The following is a 20,459-nucleotide window of genomic DNA, read 5'->3' as shown; positions in this document are numbered from 1 at the left end:
CTGACATAAAGATGAATAGGGATAAACCGTACAGAGGAAAGGGAACAGGGTGGAAATAAAGTCAAAAGAAGAGCACATGCAGAGGAATCCTAAGGGATTGAGATGAGGAAATGAAAGCACAAAGGAGCAGAAAACAATAAAGGAAATGCATACATTGAATACATATAAAGTCAAGACAAACAAAACAAGACATAGAGTATCGTTTTCTTGTTTCTTGTTTTCACCGTATCTCAATTGCACGCCCCGTTCCTCTTTCCATCAGTGTGCTTTATCGTTCCCCAGGGCCACTTGGGGATTCCCTTGAAGAGCAGGATACTCTTATCAGCTCCTTCCTGGAACACGGCCCTCCTCTCATTCTACCGGGTTGACTTCAACCTTCTTTTCTATTCTGTCCTCATTTGACCTCTCCATTATCTCCTCCTTCTCTTATAGTCCTATATAGTGGTGTAATCTACAGAAACTGATCCCCTCTAACCTGTCCGTTACGCCCCTTCATTTCTCCGACCACCACTCTGTAACATCCTCCTCCTCCATGTCTCCTTCCACTCTCCCACCTGCGCTAAACCTATCCAACTACAATCTGTCGCCACTCAACTCGGCTCCCACTCTTTTACATTCTCCCTGATTCCTTCTTGTCTCTCAAATGACTCTGCAACCTCCTCCTTTCTCTTTACTATTTAATCTGCCTTCGCTCCTCCAAGCCGGCACGGCTATGTGTCTGCCAGATACCTGGTTATCTGAAACTCTCTGAGCTGAGTGAACATGCATGCTCAGAGCAGCTGAAAGGCAAGTGACAATCAGATGACCTCTCCCACTTTAAATCACAGCCTCATTATCCACTGCTACAGTGAGTCCTCTTTCTACTGATTTCAGTCCTCTCTGCAGCCTCTAACCCAAGGAAGCTCTTCTCCACCATCTCCTCCGTCCTTTACCCCATCCCTCTCTTCTGAAGCCACCATAAACTCAGGCTGCATGTCATCTGCATTCAAGTTAGTTACTCCGTTACTCAGCTTCTCAAGAAACCCCTACGATGTCAAGACCACATACTGGTATCACTCCTGTATTTTCTTCAAAAACTTTTGAGCAAGTAGTTTTTAACCAAATTTCGCTCCATTTATCAGAGAATACTTTTGGATGCCAACCAGTCTGGATTCAAACCTGCCCCTTCCACTGAAACATGTTGCCCAAACTGGCTTCCAGTCCTTATCCTTATTGACATACTGTACATGCAACATTTGACACCCTGGCCAATGCTCCAAATATCCTAATCTTCTCCCTACTGCTACTACTACTTGGTAGGTTGGTCTCAGTTGGGCATTCATAAGCCTGCTCCACACACTCCATCATGAAACTGGCCAGCACCCTGCAGCTGGTCTTCTCTATGTCCTATTTCAGTACCCTAAATAGGATCAGTGATGGTTGAGAAGAGGTGCTGCCTGAAGGTCAAACAGTCCCAGAGCGCCTATCACGACACTCACTCTGATCTTTCACATTGTATGTTACTCTGGATAAGAGCATCCGCACAGTAAATGCCTGAATAGTACATGTTTTAAGCCTTTAATTGTGCAGTGAGTGTGGGTGATTATAGCAGCTGAAAAAGGCCTCGCTCATCTGGTTAATCACATATGCACTCACACGCCTCTTGGACTGTGTGGAAAATAATGGATTTGTGCATGGCTTGCCTTGCGATGAGAACCATAATTCAGCCAAAGCATAGGTCACTCATTAGCTTCCTCATTTACGGGAAACCTTAGTTCAGATTCATCATCCCCATCATCCTCCTCATCTCCCTTTCTTCCAGCAACACCCCCCCCCCCTCTCTCAGCTCTTTCTAATTCTCCCTGTCTCTCAATACCCTGTGCTATTTTTTGCAGCAGTGATGATGAGAATGGAAATGTCACACAAGAAGAAATATGAGAGCATCTGTTTCAACGCTGTCAATGTTAAGATTCCCCTCTTGCAAAGTTATTTGTGCTCATGTACGTTAATAGCCGGGTATGCCATAACAGCAACACCAGGGAAGCTAGTTAGATGTTAGTTAGATGTCAGCAGATAAGCAGTGACGTTAGCCTGGCTATATAGTGACGTGGGTTCTCCGGGTGCATCTCCTGATATACACACGGTGAGCCGGTGAGGCCATTAACCCATTCTGACCTGAGATCAGATTCATACGAGGTTTCCGCCAGACACACACTGGTCTGACTAACCCATTCTGACCTGAGATCAGATTCTAAAAATGTCAGTCGTTTTTCGATTTTTCAAAAATAGCAGACCTACAAGCTCGTATCGCGCCACTCGGTGGCGCGATATGAGCTTGTAGATCTGCTATTTTTAAATAGCTAAAGCATAACATGATGCTGACACCAAAATGGGTGCCCGGTCAGAATGGGTTAATATGATATTCATCATTCTATAAACTGAGAGTGTGTCTGTGTGATCTATAAATAATGAGAAACAGCACTGAACCGGGGGCAAATGGTAACATTCAAGGTTGATGATTAAATTGGTATTTTTGATCTGTACAAAACAGAATACTGAAAGATGTCATGAAACAGGGTGGGTCATTTAATTTGATGGTACAGCAGTATTGCAGTAGGTGGGCTTAATATATTATGGCCAAAATGGGACGCCAGGTTGTATGAATTAGGAGGGAGAGCGAGTGCGTTTTCCATCAGCCGCGGAGTCTCCGCCAATTGCCGACAACACCGGTGGCAGTGTTTCTCTGCGACATCAGTCCGACACCCTACAACAAACCCTAACCCTAAACTAAAGCACGGCGCAACGAATGTCAGACCAACGCACTGCCGCGGAAGAGAGCGGCAGTGGAGTGTCATAATCCACCCACCTTCCCCGACATATGCTGCCCCTCCCCACGGCTGTTATTGGGAGTTGCGGCGTCTGAACCGGCAGCCGTCGAATGGACCGACACTGCCGCAGAACGGAGTTGTCATAATCCCCCCACCTTCCCCGGCAGATGCTGCCCCTCCCCCTGGCAGCGCCGCGGCTGTTATCGGCAGTTGCGGCGTCTAGACCGGCGGCCGCGACATGGAGTGGCAGTGGAGTGACATAATCCCTCCCACCTCCCCGGCAGGTGCCGCCTCTCCCCCCGGCAGCGCCGCATCTGATTGCCGCTGCCGGAGAATGCACTCTCTCCTTCTGTGAATTAGTCATTAAATAACAAAGAGCTTGTTATTAATGTAATTAAATTATAACTACATTTGATCCATTGGAACACAGTTATTTTTCCCATTTTCTGAAAAGTAATACTTTTGGACAATGTTTAAGCCCGACAGCGATGCTTCTTATAAGCCTCGTCTCGCATGCATCTCCTCTCTCTCTACTCTTGGTTTCATGCCTATACTCAGTACTCACTGACCTATCAGAAATAAAGCATAACAATTTACAATTTAGGCATTTAGCAGACGCTCTTAATCCAGAGCGATTTACAGTAAGTAAGAACAAAAAACATGGTAATACATCAAATACATAAAAAATAGTCATCATGAATTATACGTAAGCTTAATAACCTACAGTAACAGCGGACTATCTATATAATGAAACTATATGTGTATGCAGTACACTAGAGTGCTATGTCTACATAACAATACCAAGATGTGGTGCAGTTGAGATGCCTTATATCACTGGTACCTTGTAACCCTCAGCGTTGTGGTTTCGGCTGAAAGGGTAGAATGCCCCCACCTGCATCCAACGACGACACAACTCCTCATTGGTGTCATCAAAGAAACCACAGATGTCAGCTCCAATCTGCAAGAACAAAACAAGGAAAGCAGATTGAAGAAGCACGACAGGCTAACTTGACAAGCATATTTGGCCATATTCCCAGTCCAACAATCTTAACTGTAAATTCAACATAATACACGTCATGTCTCTTGGAGTGGAGTCACTTTTGGTTTTATTTATTTGTTGACGGAGGGTTAGTGTAAACACAAACCACCACCTACTGTACGTACAGTATGACTAGTTTGAGTGTTTGTGTAAACAGAAACATTGAAGACAAAAGTGAGGACACAAATTGTGATTGGCCAGAATGAGATGATGAATGATGATAAGCGCCCCTCACTTCACACAGGTGTTATTTTTGAGGGGCGCTAGCCCCTCCTATATTCAGCTTTTGCCCCCACACGTCTAAATATTTGCCATTGACAATGAAAGGAGAAACTAGAAAAAGTGCCCCTCAGGGCACAGGTCTCAACCAGGGCAGGTCAGGTTGTGGCCTCCTTCTTATGCCTTGGATGGCAATTGATGATTTGAGGCATTTTGTTCCAAAAACGTGTTTTGCAAAAATCCACCTGTTGGTGGCGCTATAACAGGCCAATGTGAAAAGGGTGGGATATATTCCTCAGCCCAGTAGGAAAGTCTGTGAAAGATTTCCCGTAAATTGCACACTCCGTTCAGGATTTGAGGATTTTTGTTCAAAACGGGCCAATCCTGCAAAGTTTCTTCAATAATAACATACTACTTTCTGGGGCTGGGTGATGTGGACAAAATCAAATCATATTGTTAGCCTATAATAATATTTGTGGGATTGCATCGCAAATAAGGCTTATAAAATTAAAACCAGGAAAAGACAACATGCAATGTCACGATATTATGTTGTAAAAATATATCGTTTTATAGTCTATCATGACATTGCAATCATTTTGATATGTTGCCCAGCCCTAGTACTTTCTAATGTCACTTCTCTGTGACACCAAGCATGCTGTAAAATGATGGCAGGTGCGAGTTACGTTTATCTTTTACAACGGTTTTCCTATTTTCAGTTCAAATAACTCAGGCTTTATTGGCAGACAGTACTGTGGACAGTGGTCTTTATTCCCATAAATTGCAACGTGGAGTGGAGGAGACAGTCAATGGGCCTTTTCACAGAGGCTGCTTGGTATTGTTTACTACCAGCCACATTTTACAACAGACTCAATTGGAGAGAATCGATCCAAATACCATTTCTCCCTTACTCTATGTGCATTTGACTGTGCATGTGCAAGTGTGTCCAGTAGGCTATGAATGGCTTTTACAAGACCCCCCAGTGATCATTGCTGGCTGTGTGTGTGTGAGTGTGTGAATGCATGCATGCGTGCGTGCGTGCGTGCGTGCGACATAATGCATGAGAAGCCCCCTGTCGCTTTCTTACCTCTGTTTGCACCCAACGTTTTGGCAGATTTGCCTGTATACAAGGACTGCATCAAATGGGTATGTGTATCGCCACACTGTAAGTGCAGGGTATGAGTGTGTGTGCACTGCATGTGTTAGTGTGTGTATGTGTGACATCTTTTAACAGCCATTTTTACAGATCTCATTGTATTCATATTACTGTATACGTCTTTGCGGCTTTCGCCTTTATTTTATATTTTTTATAGACGGACAGACAGTAGGCTGACAGGAAATGGGGGAGAGAGATGGGGGAGTGACATGCATTCCTTCCTTCCTTGCTCCAGAATTGTGAGACGTGTGCTCGTGTCCCAATTCTGTCCCCGGGTCCTCGGCAGATTTAAGAAATATTCCCTTTGTGTTACAATTATAGCGACCACATGTCTGCCCCAATTCTTCATTTATACTAGTCCATAAACGTTTAGGTACCCGTTCTTTTTTTTTATTAACCCGTTATGGAATGACTAGCACCATTCAGGTATTATTATTGAATACTTTTTTGCCATCATAATGATTGGACAATATATGGTACGTCACAATATGTATTATATTGCCTATAAACCCAGGATTGCGTTGTCAATGCCGATGTTCAAATTCAGATCAATGGACTATATGCACAGTTGCACACATAATAACTCTTCCTACTTCCGGGTTGCTTCCCTACTTCCTTCACCCTCCAGGTGTTACCGCTGATACTAATGAAGGCTCAAGTTCTTTCCAAAATGTCGTGTGTACTGTGTACTGAGCCCATTGCACAGCCACTGAGGAGAAGGGGGATGTGTCGTTGAGCAATGTCTGATGACATCTCTCTCCCCCTGCCACAGGGGCACACCCCTTATGCGATGCTCAGCCAATCACGTTACAGACTGACACAGCCTGCAGACAATCTCGATGCAATCTCTAGAATTATTAGTTGTTAACTAACATAACTAAACCATGATAGCTAAGGAACCTCTTGGACTCCGTAAACAAATGGAAACATGTTGAGCTAATGCAACCCTGCTGAAATAATAGAAATATGTATAACATTGATTCCCATTCATTGTACAACTGCGCTCTGGCTTTGCAATTTAGTTCAGATATAAAGAAAATCAATGTAAACGCAAAATGCAACATGGGCTGCACTAAAACCTAATGAAAACAGCCCTGGACAATATTTTCCTCCCTGATAGCTAATGCAATGTATTCCTCCAGCTTGTAGCTCCATATATATTTTATGGTCAGACTAGGTTGTATGAGATATTGTAAAGCAATCGATGATTATAGGTATGGCTTGAATATGAATGTCTTGTAAGTTTGCCAGGGGATTATAAATCTGTGCACCACTGAAGTGGTGCACTTTCTGCAGAGGGAACTGAGGGTATTTCACCTGGGGCTATGGCAAAGTTTATTTTTCCGATTAATCTACAACTGAGCTGAAATATATATGAGCTAATATATTTCTGTGCAAAAAATTCTGTTTTAGTGACACTATTAACATAGAATAAATATTTCATCATACATTTAGGAGGTAAATCCAAAGCGGCTGCAGACATCCTTTGAAAATTGTAAACTCACATAGGGAACCCCAAACAGGCCAAACTCTAGCATGCCCGGAATGGCCCACTTGATGTCATTCCAGTTGGCAGCATTGTCTCCCAGCCAGTGACCAGCATATTTGCCCACGCCAGGGAAAGAAGATCGTGTCAGCATCAGGGTGCGGTTCTCACCAAACACCCGCTGCAGAGCCCTGCGGAAGAGGAGCGGGAAGAGGGAATGAGCAAGAAAAAAGAATCAGAGACAGAATCAGGAGATGCAGAGAGAGAGAGGGAGATCAGATGGGGACAAGGTTTACTGTACATTATTATTCTATTTGATGAGGAAGATCGAAGCATCATTGATTACCATGACAATACAAAGCCCTGATGATGTTTACAATATGTGTCTCCTGCCAATAATAATAATAATAATAATTTTAATAGTAGACGGAGGAGGGGAAAATGGAAGGAATGAAGAAAGAGACAAAGAAAGATGAGCTAGCTTTAAAAGCTGAAAGAAGGAGTCAGAAAACCTAGGCTCCTGAGGCCTTGTGAATCCTCTTCACCATCAGTGAGCGTGTGTGCATGTGCATTTTTTTGTTCATTTCTACTTTATATTATACTTTACTCAATACTTTTTTTCTTATTTTTGTCTTATTTCTTATCCAAGTGTGTTTGTTGTGCACAACTGGTGTGGGTTCCTGCATGCATGCTTCTGTGTATGTGCATGCGCCACTGTGTGCATAATGGCATCCACTTGTGACAGCGGTTTTGTAGAAATACCTTAGGGGCAGCTGTCATTGTAGCAGGGGCCTGGGGCCTTTGTTTTGATACTCTAGACAGTGTGTGTTTTGCAGACACCAAACCTCACATTATGATGGACCAAACTGCATGGCATAGAATGATAAAAAGGCAGCAATTGCCGATTTGTGATTGAAACAGAAACAACATGGGAATCCCCGCCAGTATTAAATCATGAGGCCTTTCATAAAAAGCTGCTCAGTGAATGATAATATCTGATCGATTGTTGCACAGCTGTGTATGCTTCTTCTTGAGCTAGAAGTGGTTCAGAAAGCATACAAAAAAGGTTTTAATACAACAATTCTGTAATGAGGTGTCTGGTAGTGTACATTTCATGTATGAAAGCATCCCACCTGTGCAAAACATTGTATTTTGTGTGTGTCTGCATAGCAAAACTATTGAAACAGCAAGCTGTTGTGTAGACCCTTTGAGAATCCCCAACTGTGCCTTCCAGCCGGTGTCCCACACCTGAACTGTATGTGCCTGTGTGTGTGAAGACTGCAAACTGAAAAGTGTATTTGGCAATCAATTCGGCCCACTGGCAGAGCCTGATTGGTTGAGCCTCAATTAGCTGAGGCAGAGGCTGTAAATTGCACAGGTGAAAGGAGTTGGCCTCATTAGGCCCACTGGCAAAGCCTGAGCAGAGCCACACACACAGTGATGTATGATGATAAGAGCGCCACTCACCCACAAGTGTGATTTTTAGTTTAGGTTTTATTTCTTGGGTGGTTATTGAGGGGCGGGTTTAATGTTTGTTTTTAGTTTGTTTTAAAAACGCCATTGACAATGAAGGGAAAATGTACATCATCTTGTCCCTAACACAAACATTAAATGCCATTAACAATAAAGATAATTTAATGTTTGTTTTGTCACCGTTTGTTTTACATCACCATTACATCACCTAATCATAGCAACATGAGTTAGACTTTATATTAGCGTCCCTCACTTCACAAGTGTGTGATTCAAAAAAATATTATATATATATATATATATATATATATATGTTTTTTTTTGCAGCATTCTTTCCTGCCTGCTTATACCACATTGATGCTGCTGTGCATCTCATCCTTGCATGATGCAGTAGGCTAATATCCATATTATTAGCATTAGCCATTACTGTGCATTATAATTCTGTACGGCAAGGCCAACTTTGCTCTGCCATGGAATTAGTATCCATTCCCAGATGTAGGAATACCATTTAATGATGAGTATCTATAGATTCATGGGTATGACTTGAATCCAACTCCACATTGGTAATGTGTCACACTGATGCATCTGCATAGATTGGTAAAAGTCAGTGGCTCTTAAGCTATTTCAGCCTAGGACACAAATAAGACATTTATTCTCTCACAGACTGGGACACAGACTATTTTAAACACAGTACTTTGATCATTATCAGTCTGCTATAACCATCTTGACGGTCCTATAGGCCATATTCAAAGAAATCTTCCGCCAAAAATAGCTGTTCTGGCTGAACCGTGCAGTCGGTTTTCGTGAAACGCGGGAATCTGGTAGAGGGCCGTGCCAAACGGTGACTATGCGAAGCCCATGACAATTGGCCAAAGGGTGGCGCTATAGCACTCAATTGAAAATGCAAACTTTGAACGTGCATATCTCATGAACCGTTTGACCGTTGGCAATGACACTTTCATACACATATGTCTCCTCATGCCGTTGAAGAGAAGTTTGTACGTGAAAATAATTTCATCAAAACACACTGTAGTAATGGATAATGACATGCCCAAAATTGTTACCAAAACACTGAATGATGTTACAGTTTACAATGAGACAACTGACTGTCCAGATTGCTCAGTTGGTTGAGCTCTCACCTTCAGACCACAAGGTTGTGTTTAAATCTGGGTAACGACAACTCAGCCTGTATTTCTTATTTGTGCATATTGTTCTTATTGCGTATTGTCTTCTTTCTTGGCCCCGCCTTATCGCTGCTTGCAGCTATATTTATTATTATTATTATTATTATTATTATTATTATTATTATTATTATTATTATTATTATTATTATTATTATTATTTGTATGCTTGATATTCTAAAGCACTTTTTACTTCTCCAGAACCACAAAGAAATTAAATTAAATTAAATTAAATTCCAAGCCGGGCCATGGAACCACTCACTGTTCAGTAGCCAGCACCATGGAGTATCCATAGAGGCTGTGGACATCGTAGTGGCTCCCCCAGGTCTGCTTGGCATCCATACACAGAGTTTTACTGTACAGCACCTCATCCAGAACCACTGTGGGAGGAGACAGCGGGAGACAGGGGCAAGGGAAGGTCAGGCCAAAAGGATGGTGAGAGGTTGGAGGAATAGGAGAAAGGGGTAAAAAGTTAAGAGAGTGACATATACAGTAGGAGGGACGAACAGGATGAAGGAAAGAGGGACATAAAAGGGAGGAAGGTGAAATAAGACAGAGGGTGACAAGTGAAGGCAGAAAATGAGGCAAGGAAGAGAGTCATAAAAATTGAGTCAGGGGAGCATGCCTTCTGCAGTTATGATCATCCTGTCTGACACACAGAATAAAAGACATGGCGAACAGTCATTATCACAATTTTACACCGGGGACTCACTACTTCAAATGAGGTTTCCTCGGATCCTGAACGGATTTCCTTGGCTACTGTGGCTAATCTGTCAAAATCTACCTCGCTTCTCCATGGCAGCATAGATGCCGACAGGATTCTTTTTTTCACCCTTTGCACTGCGGATATTTAAAAGTGCTGCAGCAAGAAAATAGCATCCCCTGCAGTTAAAACACCCCAAGCTGTATTCCTCTTAGTCATGGGTCCTATTTTAATCTTGCTACAACATGACTCTTGGCCCTAATCCCAACCCTCTATTCTAGAAAGAAAGAAAGAAAGAAACGAAAAGAAAGCAAGAAAGAAAGAAAGAAAGAAAGCTGTTTAAGACTTAACGGTTATTGCGGAAGAAGACTTAAGATATTATTGCAGTTCTAAATATAAGATGTGGCAGGTCTTACTGGGTGTGTAGGGAGGGTAGTTGAGGCTATTATCATCGCAGCCCTTCGTTGATCCTTTCTTGAAGTTAGCCACCTCATTCATGTCCTGCAAACAAGACATGGTATTGTAAAGCCCTAACCACACCAAAGGGTCAAGGCGGTTTTAGCGTTGTCCCTGCGGTGTGATATGTCTTGTTGCACGTTGAGCCACGCTGACCCACGTCGACCCTAGTGATTCAATGCATGAAATTCAATGGCCCAAACCACACCAAAGGGTCAAGACGGTTTTAGTGTTAACTCCTTGCAACCGTTTGGACCCAAGGAGTTGCATGGTGACCCTTTGGTGTGATTAGGGCTTAAAAGTTTAACCGCTTTCACCATGGTGTCCTCATTTTGCCTATACTAAAAATAAAAACTTGTTTTTTACACGCATGCATGCACGCACACACGCACGCACGCACGCACGCACGCACGCAGCCACGCGCACACACACACACACACACACACACACACACACACACACACACACACCTCCCTCTGTATTGTGTCTTCTACTACAAAAGTAAGTGCGCTCCCACGCAGCAAAAACAAATAAATACATATGTGCATGATAATGACCTACAGACCAAGAAGTAACTTCTGCATGTTGCAGTGAATAGCTCACTGGATGGGGAATGGGCCAAATGCTCTCCTTTCTTTCAGCAAATAAATCACCATAATGAGGAGTTTTACATAATAATGAACCATTATGAAGAAAGAGCATACACTGCCAGCTTACTGGTCTTTATCACAGCACGTGCGGGTTATAAGAGCTCACATGCCAGCTCAGGAGATAATGCAATGGCATACAGTTACACATGGATGAATTCGCACTGAGGATTTTGACTGTGTATTAAAGATGGAGTGCAGTGATTTTTGTACTTTTTCTGTTTTCTATGTGTCTATGGAGTTAACATTAGTCTTTTTTTTTTTAATTATCCCACGATTTTGCAACCCATTTTTTCACCCAATGTAATCCTGGGCGCTACACTTCCTCTGCCAACCTGGGGAGGGCAGCGGACAGACCTCATGCTTCTTCTATGGAAGTCCAAGCTGCTTCTTTTAACCTGACAGGGGGATTTTCCCCGGCCCGACGTAGCGCATAGGAGGATTCAGGAACACGTTATTCCGACCAGTTCCTTTCCCCTCCACCAGGCGACCCAGCTGGCCAGGGGGAGGTAGTTTAGAGACCAGGATTACTTAGGGGACACGGGGAGAACATGCAAACGCCCCCAGCTCCCACAGCGTCTACAGCGGGAATCGAACCCAGGACCACCGACTGTGCCGTGCATGTGCACAGCCATCTTGAGGCTCTCTCTGCCGCATCGGTGGTACTGCGGATGGCTCTCCTCTTTCTCTCTCCCTCGATGCCTAAGCTACTGAAGGCTCTGGCCAAGGACCGGGCTGCAAAACCTCTGCAACCTCTGCATCCTCCACAGGGAAACACCTTGCTCTCCAACCAGCCTGCTGGCAGTCGCTGACCAGACCTGCATATTTGGAGAGCTTCCTTTCAAAGGCTTCTTCCAGGCGATCTTCCCACAGGACTGTCAGCTCCAGCAGCACTGCTTGCTTGGTAGACTCAGACACAAGGACAATGTCTGGTCGCAGGGTGGTGACTACAATATGGCTGGGGAACTTCAGCTGATGTTCAAGATCCACCAACAACTGCCAGTCTCTTGCAGACATCAGGATGCCTGCAGATGTTGTTCTTCTGACAGGAGTTGGCTTGTCCCCAGCTCTGACTCTGGCTTGGAAGCACGTCATACACTGCCATGATGAGAAATTTGATGCGGTGAGGCTCAGCTTTCCAAAGCTCTGCCCAGGTCACTTTCCTCTCAACCGCATTCTCCCATCTCGTCCAAGCTCCCTTTTGCTTCATTCCCACAGCCTTGCAGGTTCTGGTCTCCTCCACTGCTGCTCTCACCTCATCCTGAACAAGGCGTCGCCTTTCCTTCCCCCTGGTGTTCATTTGGGGACTCGGAAAGGAACCTAGCCCTGCTCGGCCTCGTGTGACCACGCCCACCATGCACCTGTGGCGCAGCCTTGCCTCTGCCTCTTGAACTGCTTCCACTGCCCTCCATTTCCTGCCAGTCCTCACTTGGATCCCTGCTTTAGCCACCTTCGGGCTTCGGATCACTTGAGTCCCTGTACTGAACCACTTCTCTGGCTCTAGTTACCTTGAATTCCTCCTCCAGGGATTTGAAAGGCAGTTGCAGTTTGTTGGTGTTTCCGTAGAGTGCAATGCTGCTCAGGCTCCTTGGTAGTCCGAGCCATCTCCGGAGGTGGTTGCTGACCCTCCTCTCCAAGGTCTCAACTGTCGAGATAGGGACTGCGTAGACAAGGAGGGGCCACAGGATCCTGGGAAGAATGCCATGTTGGTAGACCCAGGCTTTAAACTTCCCAGGTAGGCCTGACTTGTCCACGGATTTCAGCCAGCCATCCAACTCAGTGCAGGTCGACTGGATAGATGTTGTGTCTCTCAGAGAGCAGTCAAAAACCTTTCCCAGGCTCTTGACTGGTTTCTCTGTGATAGTTGGGATGGCTGTGCCTGAGATGTTAAACCGGAACTTGTCCTCCACCTTCCCTTTTCTCAGCACCATTGATCTGGATTTGACAGGTTTGAAACGCATCCGGGCCCACTCCACCAGCTTCTCAAGCCCCTTCAGAATCCACCGGCAGCCTGGGACTGATTCTGTCATGACTGTGAGGTCATCCATGAATGCCCTGATGGGTGGTTGCCGTTGTCCGGAAATCGTGCGGGGCCCTCTGCACTCTGGCTCAGCAGACTTGCATGTTCATGGCTAGGGAGAACAATGTCACAGAGATGGTACACCCTGTGATGATACCGATCTCCACCTTGTGCCAACAGGATGTTATTGCTCCTGAAGAGACCCTCATCCTGAAGTTGCTGTAATAATCAGCGATGAGGTCTCTACACCTGCTGGGTACATGATGTTTCGTCAAAGTGAGCTGAACCAGCTTGTGTGGAATGGAACCGAACGCATTTGCCAGGTCAAGCCACAGCACCGACAAGTTGCCCTTGTTCTCTCTGGCCTCCCGAATGAGCTGTGTCACCACACCGGTATGCTCCAGACATCCTGACATTCCTGAAATGCCTCCTTTCTGGACCGATGTATCGATGTAGGTGTTCTTTGCCAGGTAGGTACACAGCCGTTTGGAAACGGCGCTGAAGAAAACCTTTGCCTCGACACACAACAAAAAGGTTTGAGAACCACTGCTACACAATATGTGCAATAAACCCAGAGCCACGTTAGTGATGCCATTTAGAGGTGACTTACGATCCAGAGGGCATCGTGCTTGACCTCGTTGTAGAATCTGTCATACTCATCAGCCCACCAATCTATACAGTTAGGATTGGTGTAGTCTGGAAATACTGTCTCCCCAGGCCAGACCTGAGAGAGAGAGAGAGAGAGAGACAGACAGAGATGAGCAGATAGGATATGACAGGAAAAGACAACGTGACACAGAGAGAGGCAGAGCCAGAGTAGGAGCAGGAGGGGAGACGGAGAGAGCGAGCAATGGCGTCTGTTAATGCATGTGCGCATTTATCTTCTGATCATTAATATTAGTTGGGATACTGAAATATAATGTGTTGGTGCATGAACAAGCCCTATCGTATTTACCATACTATAGCCCCAATTCTAACCTTTAGACCCCTTAACATAGCTGATACATTAAAACAACAGTACAGCAAAACAAAGAGTACATTTACGGTATTTTATTTTGTGTACAAAGCCTTCACCAACGATCAAAAACATAATATAGGCTACTGGAGATCAGAATCGTTAGTACAACCAAAGTCTCGCCCCGAACTAGAGTCAAGATATGTTTGAATGTTAATAATACAAATGATTGGGGTGCCTGCTGGCTGAGTGGTCCAGGCGCATGCCACATATAGGCTCTGGCCTGACAGCTCGTCGCGTGTTCAAGTCCCGTTCATGACGACCTTTGCTGAATGTCTCTCCCCTTCCCTCTTTCCTGTCTTTCTTCACTTGAAACTAACAATAAAAGGCAGAAAAGCCTAAAACAAATCTTAAAAAAGAAATAATAATACAAATGATTGATATGATTCACCGTTCGAGTATCCAGGAACCAGGAAATCACGTGTTAAGAGCTATTTCCAAAATGCTCTCTTCCTGTATATCGTTCAACTTCCTCTGTGACTTTTCGCGAACATGCAGCGAACGGCTCTGTGATTACCAACGGTCGGGCATGTGATTGTAGTAGAGATGAATATTCTGTGACTACTTAAAATGTAAGGATGCTGCTCAACCAAGTCAGCCTTCAAGATATCTAGAGACATATTTTTTTTGGAATGCGCCCATGGTGTGATTAAGGGTTAGTGCGAACTGCCGAAACAATGCTGGAATGTCAGAGGAACAGCTCAAATACTCGCAAGGAGATGAAAATGGAGATGACGGGATTGTGGAGGACGAAGAAAGGGGAAGGAGAGACGGGCCAAAAGAGAGAAATCAATAATGCAATAGAAATCTCCAGACACGACTGTGTTAGAAGTTGTCCTTAATGACATACATTGAGAGCGATGATTAATCCACTGAGAAAGGCAGAGATCACTGTGCGTGCGTGCGTGCGTGCGTGCGCCTATGCGACCTTGTCCAACAGCATGACAATCTCACAATCCAGTGTAAAAAAGACAGCTTGTGCATTCACCACAATACACAATGCATTTTACAGCCCACATTGTACACGGCTTGAATCATGCTCACATGGACACGCATGCACGATTGCACACGATCTCACACACCCACACGCCCTTCTACAGAAGCACAAACATGAAAAATGTGCCACCAAGAAAAAATATACTCCTATATATATAATACCCCCCCCCATCCCCCCCGCCCACACACACACACACAAACACACACACACACACACACACACTCTTATGACAGGTGGACAGAAACCGAAGGTCAGAGTATTATTGATTGAACCCAGTTGTCCCCATCTGTCTTATCGGGTGGGTCCTTCCTTTAACCCACTGCCAACCGGAACAGAAGATGCAGCTCACACGCGTAACGTAAGTTAACAGTATACTCTCCTCTCCATGCAGTGTTGGACAAGTTACTATACAATTAGTTTGTAGTTACTACTAGTAAGTAAGTAAGTAGCCTTGCCGAGCCATGAGGCCCATAGGGCAGGAGCCTATCTCCTGTTTCTGTAGCGTGAGGCAGCTTGATGTACAAGTACACCCCCTGGACATGACGCTAGTATGTCGCAGGGACCCCCAATCCAACCCTTGATGCTGAGTGTCAAGCAGGGAGGCACTGGGTCCCATTTGTACAGTCTTTGGTATGACCCGCCCGGGGATTGAACCCCAACCTCCCAGTCTCAGGGCGGACATTCTAACCACAAGGCCACTGAGCTGGTATTCTACTGCTTTCAAAAAGTTTTTTACTTTAGTCACTGCAACATTAAAGTATTTATTTATTTACTTACCCATTTAGATCGAGAAAATTAAGTGGCTGGACATGGAGGGGGAACTTTATGCACGCATGGCATGCTGATAGGAAATGAAATAAATATGTTCCACTTCAAGAAATACAACCTTGATACCTCTGTGCTGGGTATACAGACCTATTTCTAATCTGCTCTTTCTGGGCAAGTAAGAAAAAGATATCTTTCATCAATTGAATAATAAGTGCATAACAAATTCAAATCACTGCGCAAAAAACAAGGATTACGGGCAGATATACTAAATGTAGAGGCCATGTAAATGCAGTAAATTTACGGGTGAGTACGGTTGTTTACCTGCCCAAAATCAGCAAATCTACGGGTATATATGTAGATGTCCGAATTGTACCAACTTAAATATGCAAGGCCCCCTGCTGTAGCTGCTGTAGCGAGCTAAAATTAAGCCATCCTTGCTCTAGAAAGAAAAGAAGATGTTTCCATCTAGATAATCAGCAAAGAACATCGCGCGTTTTATCCAAGAGAGCTCCGTAGATTTTGAGTTATTCAGCTTTTTAGTTAGCCTGTATAATGGGAGGTGGACGGCAGTGCGGTTGCGCAACCTGGTCTAGGATCGCTAAAGAAGGAAAGGTCAAGCCAAAAAAAATTGAAAAAAATATAAATCAGCGATCCGGTTTGATATCAATATTAAAGCTTATCAGACAGAACATTTCACCAGAAGCAGTTGCTGGTTGGATTCCTTCTGACGGAATGTTCCGCCACGAGCAGCTAATTGGTTAATAATTTGGGGACCCCCCAAGGGTTTGCAACCCCCAGGTTGAGAATCCCTGCTCTAGTAGGGCTAAATTCGAAGACCTGAGTTGACGGCACATGGGGTTCAGGTACTTCAGCTACGAACTGCGGTGCCAGGCTATTTCGAGCTTCAAAAGTCAGTATTAAACTCTTCAAATCAATTCTAAATGTACAGGTAACGAGTGCCGTGAGGCCAGTACCGGATGATTCTGTGATTCTGTGATGCAGGCAATTTTAAGATTAAACGGTAATGTAGAATCAATGTCTATATTTGACCTCTATTAAACAGCATGAAGTGTGCGTGCGTGTGTTGGGGCGGTCGTGATAGGGGAGGGGAGGGGATTTATATTGGTAGTCAAAAGGTAGTTAAAAAGCATGTGAATGGCAGGCTTAGAAGCCCCACGGAGGGTCTCTAAACACATGTTCTGAGGGGATATACGAAGGATCAGATGTACCAGGCTGCATGCGGGCTCACTCTGGGTTGTATCCACACTCAAAATGCACACCTTCCCGGTCGGCCAACCCGGTAGCAACCCTCACCAACCCCTGATGAACTTAACCATTATTTCACTGATAGTCTATGCAACGTCGCCCCGGAGGATCTATTTATGAATTGCAGCCTGGTTAAAAGCACTCGGAGAAATTAATTAATTAGAACCAATTAACCAAATGGTTCGGATGTTCGCTCGGAAATTCCTGCAAATGTTCGAGTCCTAAAAACAGGGCTATGGTACAGCCTTAACACACACACACACACACACACACACACACACACACACACACACACACACACACACACACACACACACACACACACACACACACACACACACACACACACACACACACACACACACACACACAGATTAAATGCTAACCTCTCCCAGTAGAGGTGTTTTCCCATCTGACTCAGTGACCCAGGCATTCTTCTCTGTTCCACGGTCATAGGAGTCATATGACGCATTCCCTACCCTCCTACTGGTGGCGATTGCTGGATCCTGGGGGTGACAATAAATGACGTTATTACATAACTGTAATGGTCATACAGGATCTTCATACAGTTGACTGGTAGGCCTAGACTTTAAATTGCAAAGACAGGAGGATGCTGATCATTTCCATGGCTAGTTGTGCTTTTTGTCTTTGCCAGGTCAACGAAGAAGACTGTGTTCCTGCAGGCTACAACCCACCACTCACACAAGCCTGAGTATAGGCCACCCAGTCTGGTGAAGACCTCTGTTCCAAGCAGAGCCCTAGTTTAGTAGTAATATCCTACATTCATTAGTACAGTCAACTGAGGATTACGGTTATTATCTCCACCAGGCCGAAGGCATGGGGAGAGAGTATGTTTTGCACTCCGTCCGTGTGTGTGTGTGTGTGTGTGTGTGTGTGTGTGTGTGTGTGTGTGTGTGTGTGTGTGTGTGTGTGTGTGTGTGTGTGTGTGTGTGTGTTGTGTGTGTGTGTGTGTGTGTGTGTGTGTGTGTGTGTGTGTGTGTGTGTGTGTGTGTCTGTCCGTATTGTGAAATCTACTGTATAATGAATCTTCAGGATTCCGGTGCATCTTACCAGGATAAGTATGTATCTCTGGCCCTTGTCATGCAGGTAGTCTGCAAACTGAGGCAGATCCCTGAACTTGACGCTGTCATAAGTGAAGTCCTTTTTGTCCTCCATGTAGTCTATGTCAGTGTACTGAATATCCTGGAAGTGAAACACAAAAGGACATTAGAAAAAGGTGTAGAACATGGAAAAGTGTAAACGACAAACAATATTTCAGTTGAACATGCATTTAGCATGTGGATATATAACTGTAATCAATGAGCATCCCTATTTTACCTTTTGTAGTAACATTATATTCTTTAAGCCATTTTCACAGCAGGGAGGCCAGGTTATTGGGGCTTCTTAGCATGAAAATAATTGGCAACCGCATTGTGTGTTACTTTTTCTTAGCTGTGTTGACCACTGAATTGTATTATTTTAGGCACATTGCATTTTAATAATCACAGGGTGGGGTGAGACAACAGAGGTAACAATGCGGGAGGAACATGCAGGGATTGCACTGGGCAGCACGGGCACTGGGGCGTTGGGCGGTCAGGGCACTGGGGCGCTGGGTGAGACAGGCTCAGAGGCGCTGGGCGGCACAGGCATGGCGGGTGGCCCGGGCACTGGAATGCCCGGTGGCACGGGCACTGGGTCACTCTCTACACAGGACTCAGTTTAGCTGTGCACCGGGGTTTCCACCTTACTGGACAGCTGGGGCCCTCTACATGGGCACGGGGCCATGCATGGGCACGGAACCATAGCATGGAAGTCCAGCAGGGGAGCCTCTGTGTTGATGAGCAGCAGTGCAACATCGATGGCGGCAGGCAGTAGCCGAACCTCTACGTCGCTGGCCGACAGCGGAGCCACCGCAACACTTTGTCTGGAGGGCCCACGGTTCCTCCTGAGAATGGCCAGGGTCAGGAAACACAGGGTCGAGACGGGCATAACAGACAGGCTGGAGGCTAACAAAGTCAAGTCCAAGTGACCGCGGAGCCGGCTGGGCAGTAGTAGCTTGGAAACTAGCAGGCTGCAGAGTAAAGGAGACTGGAGCCACCGGTCCACGAAGAGCCAACTGAGGGAGGCGACCCACATCACACTGCCACCTGAAGTTTCCAGATGTGCTGGGCAATTTTGGGGGCCTTCTTCGAAGAGATGGCAAGGGATTCCAGGAACTCTGGGTCCTCGTAAAAAAACTCTCTTGTTATTCCAAAATCATCCCAGGAAAATGGCAGGCTAGGCAGATGGCTAACTGCTGGAACAATGACTGGCCAGCCCTCCTCTGCATCAGACAACAGATCATCTTCCATGGCAGATGGCCTTAATGGCTTGCTCCAGACCGGCGACATTGTAGCAAATAACAAAAAAATCCAATCTGTCCACTGGGTCCAGAATGGCCAGTTTGTACTGTCAGAAATCAACAAGGTTTTGGTAGGAACAAAATGCAGGACACAAGGCAGTGCTGACAGAACATTTATTCACCACAGAAATGCAAACTCCCAAGATCGTACAGAGGACACTAACACTACGCTTACAAACTGGCAAAGAGGAACAGAACACAGAAGGAAATATCACACAGGAAACATTTCAAAATAAAGCAATGTGTGACACAGCCACTCAAATATTTCCATTTGTAACACTTTAATGGCATTCTCCCAATATGTCTGGTGACTGTAGATCACAGTTTCTCAAAGAGTGGTCTACAGACCACTAGTGGTCCAATGCATAATTACATGAAAAAAAAATCATACGGTAGGTGTGAGTGCCTCATATAGAAGCCCAAACTAGATGTGAAGCCCAAACTAGATATGAAGGCTGTGTAACCCTAACCCTTGCTACAAAACAGGCACTCCCAGACCATTATCCAGTGAGCACACTGCAGCTGGCTAAAGGTGAACAGCAACCGTCCAGCCAATGCATTTATTGTAGTAGAGTAGAGCGGGAGCTAGGCACTAAGCTACCAGAGCTACCGTTCCTGATAGCTCCAGTAGGCCCCGTCTGCTCCACCTTTGAGTTGAAAAAATACGACTGTTAAGGGCTTTAGCTACTTGGTTGCTCGAGGCTAAGCAAAGCATGAAGATGATTTAGGAGATAACTTCTCTGTCAGCTGGCATGTGTCTATTCAGCCATGGGACCTTGATGTACGTGCTAGCATCTTGGCTAATGTGTTTCAGAACTTTGTGAGGACCCT

At 45.1% G+C, this 20,459-nt stretch overlaps 1 protein-coding gene across 1 annotated transcript in view; it reads right to left on the bottom strand.

Moving 5' to 3' along the window:
* Positions 1 to 20,459, bottom strand: part of si (sucrase-isomaltase) — a 103,013-nt gene that overhangs the window by 61,022 nt on the left and 21,532 nt on the right. Inside the window, exons 11-17 of the mRNA XM_083773327.1 lie at positions 18,299 to 18,430; positions 17,614 to 17,733; positions 13,792 to 13,905; positions 10,475 to 10,559; positions 9,618 to 9,735; positions 6,724 to 6,895; positions 3,649 to 3,765 (exon numbers count right to left, since the gene is read on the bottom strand). Of these exons, the coding sequence (XP_083629453.1) occupies positions 3,649 to 3,765; positions 6,724 to 6,895; positions 9,618 to 9,735; positions 10,475 to 10,559; positions 13,792 to 13,905; positions 17,614 to 17,733; positions 18,299 to 18,430 (858 nt within the window). The remainder of the gene's footprint in view (positions 1 to 3,648; positions 3,766 to 6,723; positions 6,896 to 9,617; positions 9,736 to 10,474; positions 10,560 to 13,791; positions 13,906 to 17,613; positions 17,734 to 18,298; positions 18,431 to 20,459) is intronic.

Source organism: Protomyctophum parallelum, assembly GCF_964188405.1.
Source record: "Protomyctophum parallelum genome assembly, chromosome: 9".
In the NCBI taxonomy this organism is placed as follows: Eukaryota; Metazoa; Chordata; class Actinopteri; order Myctophiformes; family Myctophidae; genus Protomyctophum; species Protomyctophum parallelum.
This window is presented reverse-complemented; position numbering and strand designations above follow the sequence as displayed.